Here is a 5503-nt window from a genome sequence, read left to right on the forward strand (position 1 = left end):
GCCATGACATGTGGTTCTCTTAGCAGTGCCAGTGCTGGAGGACGGTAGTGATCGTAAATGTAAACGATCGTGTATGTGAGATATGGCTATAGGGAGACTGAAGCTTTTATGCAAGAAGTCATTCTAGTTGCTATTATTTACCAAGGTCATCTGCGAATTTGTAAATATAATTGTTATTTTAAAAAGAGTTGCACGATTACAAACTTTAGACGAGGATAATGCAAGTTAGGGGGTGGAACTTTTACGTGTGTCATCTTAGAATGCGTATTTGTCAAGAAAATGTCTAAGATTTTGCTAAGAAAACAGCACCGAAAAAGAGAGTAAATGGGTTTACGCGTTGCGAGATAGCGCCCTCTTTCGTCAAAATTGCGGAACTGAAGCAAAAATGGCTGATGGTGTCAAACGCATTGACAGATGCTTCGAGAAGTTAGTATGTGACAACGGGAGGTGCTTTTCAATCGTGTCGTCCATTTATCCGGTAGTGTTCCCGATGAGCCTAGATGAATGGCATTGTTTTTATCCAAATAATTGAGGTCCTGTCATCTAGGTCTATTCCATGTAAAGTCCTCATGAAAGTAGGGATACCGACAGCTCTTCGGAGTGAGGATTGCTATCCAAAGTGGACATCCAAGATGTCCATGTTAAAACATAATCCTGCAAGACCACATTACTCAATAGATCTGGGGTTCCCGATATGCTATAAATTCTAGAGGTCTAGAGGTCCTCACTATTATTCCCTGTATGCTTAGTTTGATGGCCCAACTTTCCAATTAATATGATACACTAAGGGGATATCATCATTAAAGTATCTTTAGATACATTTAAAGTTGCAGAGCAGAGAGAACAAAACATGTTAACATCCCTTTTTTGTCAAACTTTTGCAACCTACTGTAACACTTCATTTGATAAACTTGTCTAATTGTATGTTTTTTCTTCTTCTTCTTCTTCTCTTCTTCTTTTCCGTTCGGTCCGCAACACACCTATCCTGCGTTCGGTTCCAGAAGGCGATTAACAAAACGATGACGACGGATTTTGGTGACCTTCGGCTGATGAAGACGAAGCAGAAGCAGACGACAAAGCGAAAACTTACCCGCCACGTGGAGGCGTTTGACTGTGTGCAGCAACAGCAGCAGCAGCAGCAGCAGCAGCATTATTCCTATCGCTACCAAAGCAACGGTAACGGCGCAACGAACAACGCATTGAACGGCAGACGAAGAACGAAACCAGCGACGAGCAGAACGAGAAGTGCGTCGTTACGGTCCCGAAACCATCCAGCAGCGACCAACGAAGAAGGGCAACGCTAAATCCCCCTCCGTTTCCCCTTCCCTCCCTTCCTCCCCTCCCAACGCCCGCGGTCCATTCATCGGGAAGGAACCGTCACAAAATTCCTTCATATACACCTGCCCCCAACGCACCCCAAACCCTCCCGAAATCGTAACGCAAACCGGATCGCGACCGATCGCGGGTGGGTGTCTTCATGGATCGGCGCAATGGCGGCACTAGTTTGGCGCCCCCAAGGCCCCCAAAATCGTTGCCCCGCGTGCACCGTCCCCGGGCCCCGGAACCACACGCTACCAGCGCCACCGTCGCACCCGCGCCCCACCCCGCGCCGATGATTGGCAGCATGAACGGGGGCGGCCCGGCATCCACCGGACCGGGGGGCCACCTGCAGCGGTCCGTCACGCCGGCAGCAGCAGCAACACCGGTGCCACCGCAGCTGTCACCGAAACCGAGACACCTGATCGGTGCTGCAACCGGCACCGGCGCCGTCCTCGGTGGCAGTAGTGCGAGCAGCAGCAACGGTAACGACAGCAACAGCAGCAACCTAGCGTGTAATAATATCAGCAGCAACGGCAACAATAATATTAGTAATAACAGCAGTAACAATAATAATACTATTTTTATGAATAATAATCCTCATAATCATACGAGCGCGGTGGCCGCCGCGGTGGGGCCAACCGGCGACAGTAATTTTAACAGTGCTAGCCTAATCAATAGCAGTAGTAGAAGTAATAGTAGCACTAGCAGCACTAGCAATAGCACCAGCAGTAGCGCTAGCAGTAGGTGTAATAATAGTAATCTAAATCATAATAATAATAATAATAATAATAATAGCAGTAGTAGTAGTAGTAGCGGTAGCAGTAGCACTGGTGGCAACAATGCCCGAAGCGGCAGTAGTCAACCTCATCAGCATCATCAGCCACATCCGCATCATCCTCATCCGCATCCGCATCCGCACCATCACCAGCCCAATCATCCGCATCAGCAGAGCAATCGGAGCATCGGCAGCAACTCGTCCACGTTGTCGTCGGTATCGTCCAGCTCGTCGACGGTCGCGCTGTTGAGGCCGCACCAGATCGCCCCGCTCGTGCCGCTGCACACCCGATCGGCGACGCCACCCCCGCCACCACTGCCCCCACACCAGCGGCCCACGTCACCGGCGGCCGGCAGTACCTTTGCCCGCCGCCGGCACACCCCCGCGGTGGCCACCAGTCCACCGGCCCACCATCATCCACATCTCACTAGTATTCCGCACGGGTCGTCCAGCGATACCACCGGCAGTGCACCGCCGGTGCTGCTGCTACCGGTCGATCAACCGATCGTGCCGGCCACCGGCACGAACGCCTCCAACCCGACGACCCCGGTAACGTTGGCCGCACCGCGCCCGGAAAATGAGCGGCTCGCGAACGAGTACGTCGACACGCCGTTCGGTCGCACCGGCGGGCCGACGGTCGCCGGTGGGCCCAACATTCCATCGGCCGGCGGACTACTGTCGGGGGGTTTGCAGCCGGGCACCGTCCCGCACCAGCAGCACCGCAACCTATCCCTGCTGGTCGGGGGTGATACGGTGGTGCCGGTCATCACGGGCCAGCCGCGACCCGCAGCCGACCGGACGCGGTCTCCGATGGTCGGCCACAGTGACGCGGCGATACGGGTGGTGAAGAGTGGGGAAGGAGGGCGGCACGGGCTCACGGCGGCGACCGGCACGGTCGGTCAGCCGCTGGTGAACGCGAACAGTATTGCGCGCGGATCGAGCATCATCACCAAGCAGCCGACGAAGAAGAAGGACGGCACGGATCGGCACGAGCTGCTGGAGCTGGAACTGCAGCACCACCATCACCATCACCATCGGCATCATGGCCGGGCGGCGATAGCGACGGTCGGTGGTGTAAGCCCCGGTGCGCTCGGGTCGGCCGGCGCGAACGGAGCGGACGGACTGATCGGCATCGGTTCGATCACCTGCCCGCGGTGTCGGCGGTGCCGGTGCGAGGAGTGCCAAAAGCCACGACCCCTCCCATCGCACTGGCTCTGCGACAAGAGCTGTCTGTGCAGTGCGGAAACGATCATCGACTACGCGTCCTGTCTGTGCTGCGTGAAGGCGCTCTACTACCACTGCTCGAAGGAGCACGAGTTCGAGCGGGAAGTGATCGGTCCGGACGGGACGATCGAAACGGAAACCGTATCCTGCGCGGACGATCCCTGCTCCTGTGTGCCGCACAAGCGCACGACCCGCTGGGGCTGTCTCGGTGCGCTGTCGGTGGCGCTGCCCTGTCTGTGGTGCTACTGGCCGATGCGCGGTTGCGTCGCGATCTGTGCCCGCTGCTACGCCAAACATTCCCGCCACGGTTGTCGCTGCACGCAGCACCCGGCTGCACCCGGAGGTGGCAGCAACAGCCCGACCGGTGGCATACTCAACGGTTCCATGTTTGGCACGGAGCTGATCGGAGGGCCGGGCGGTGGTGGCGTTGGTGGTTTAAGTGCGGCCGGTCTGCATGAGCTGCGGGCGAAAGGCGACCCGGCGGATGGCGATTCAACGCTGCAGCATCTGCACCATCATCTGCGGCACCATCTGCACCACCGGTCGCCGGATGCGTCGTCGAACGATCTGACCACGCCGGAGAAGCGACTGCTCGATACCAGCACCGATACCAGCTACTGACGGTGGTGGCACTGTTGGTCGACGACTGCTGCCGACCATATGTACACCGACACGGATGGCGAGGATGGCGAGGATGAGGAGGAGGAGGAGATGCAGGATGTTGTTGGTTGTTACGATCGGGACGCGTTCGTCGATGAGCACGATGGTGGTGGTGGTGATGAGGACGACGATGATTCGACGATGATTATGATGATGTTGCACCTGTAGAACTGTGACGCGATCGTGTCCACATTGTTCCGTTCCTCACCATCTTTCCCCATCTTGCCCAACTACTGCTACTGCCTCGGTACTGGGGATCCTGTTGTTGTAGGGTTATGTTTCCATCTCCCGGATAGGTCGTGTTCGAGTGTTGTTGTGGGTGTGCGGAATCTCCCTATCTTAGCCTGTTCCCCTAATCCCTTCGGCACAACTACCAAATTCAGAGGTCCAGTCAGGCATCGTCAGAGTATCGTCTTCAGAGATATAGGAAAGGTAGAAGAAAACAGTCGAATGAGGCGAGAGTTACTCACATATTTACTAGGTGCTAAAACCGCTTAGCGATTTTGGTCTTGGGAAGATAGCGAAGTACATTCGTACATCTCATAGGTTGCGTCATTATAGAAGCGATGATATTTTCATCATCTTTGAACAGAGTTCACGCTTTAGAGGTATTTGTGTTTTGACAGATATTTAGAGTCGAGAAGAGTCCTCAGACTGTATCAGCTCTATTTTGCTTGCGTATCCCAACGTCAATCTAGTAGTCGGTGTTGACTTTTCACTAAAGATAGGTGAAGTTTTGGATGACTTCAAAGCTACGCTCACCTATCATTGGAGAGCATCTTCTATAGCTGTAATAGAGCCGTACTTCGAAGATGTTCACCGGCAGACTCTTTCTTGTCTTTCTGGCAGAAATGTTTGGTAGTTCCAATAGGACGTTAGGGATTGTATATCCACTACCATCAATGCATTATGCAAGGAATCAATGAAGATCCTTCAAAACTGGCTACTCTTTCAAGGGCTCTAACGAAAAGAGAGAGAGAGAGAAAGAGAGTGTGTACGTTAATGATGTTTTGTTAAGGGATTTTTCATTCATCTCTTCTGCCTCGACAGCTGACGATGGGTTTAGCGATCGCGGAAAGAGTCAGGCGCAAATGAAGATCGCCTTTCTGGAGATCATTCATCTTCCTTAGACAACCTCTTTCCGTTCCTTATCAGCCGGGGTTTGTCTTTTTTTTGTTTTCAATGTGAATTCTATCCCAACGGTTGTCACTTCTCTACCGCTTTCCAACTGGTGCGTTGATGATGGCACCAAAAGGGAATGGAATATGGCAGAATGTAGCATTTGGAGAACCGTTTTCCTTATTCTTCATCCCGCGCAGTAGAATGCAGTAGACGAAGCAACGCTGCATCAATGGTTAGAAGGTCCCGGGGGTTCGCGGATGTGATCTGCACCTTTTTTTTTTCGACGTCGCTTTTTCGTTTCACACGTACCTGATCGAAACGGATCGATCAGGACGAGCTGCGGGAGGGAGAAAAAAAAACAGAGACGAAAGCAACAAACCAACCAACTGGCCACAAATTCCG

The 5503-nt window shown here is 53.4% G+C and overlaps 1 protein-coding gene across 1 annotated transcript; it reads left to right on the plus strand.

The window, feature by feature from the left end:
- The first annotated feature begins 1195 nt into the window (after window positions 1-1195).
- Window positions 1196-4787, plus strand: LOC128303225 (protein sprouty-like). Its single transcript, XM_053040103.1, has one exon. The coding sequence runs from the start codon at window positions 1478-1480 to the stop codon at window positions 3938-3940; it is 2463 nt and encodes an 820-aa protein (XP_052896063.1). The 5' UTR covers window positions 1196-1477; the 3' UTR covers window positions 3941-4787.
- The last annotated feature ends 716 nt before the right edge of the window (window positions 4788-5503 follow it).

The sequence above is a fragment of the Anopheles moucheti genome, chromosome 3 (genome assembly GCF_943734755.1).
Source record: "Anopheles moucheti chromosome 3, idAnoMoucSN_F20_07, whole genome shotgun sequence".
Lineage (NCBI taxonomy): Eukaryota > Metazoa > Arthropoda > Insecta > Diptera > Culicidae > Anopheles > Anopheles moucheti.

Excerpts from the sequence above, each read along its gene's own strand:
- LOC128303225 (XM_053040103.1), top strand. The coding sequence starts at position 1,478 with ATGGATCGGCGCAATGGCGGCACTAGTTTGGCGCCCCCAAGGCCCCCA.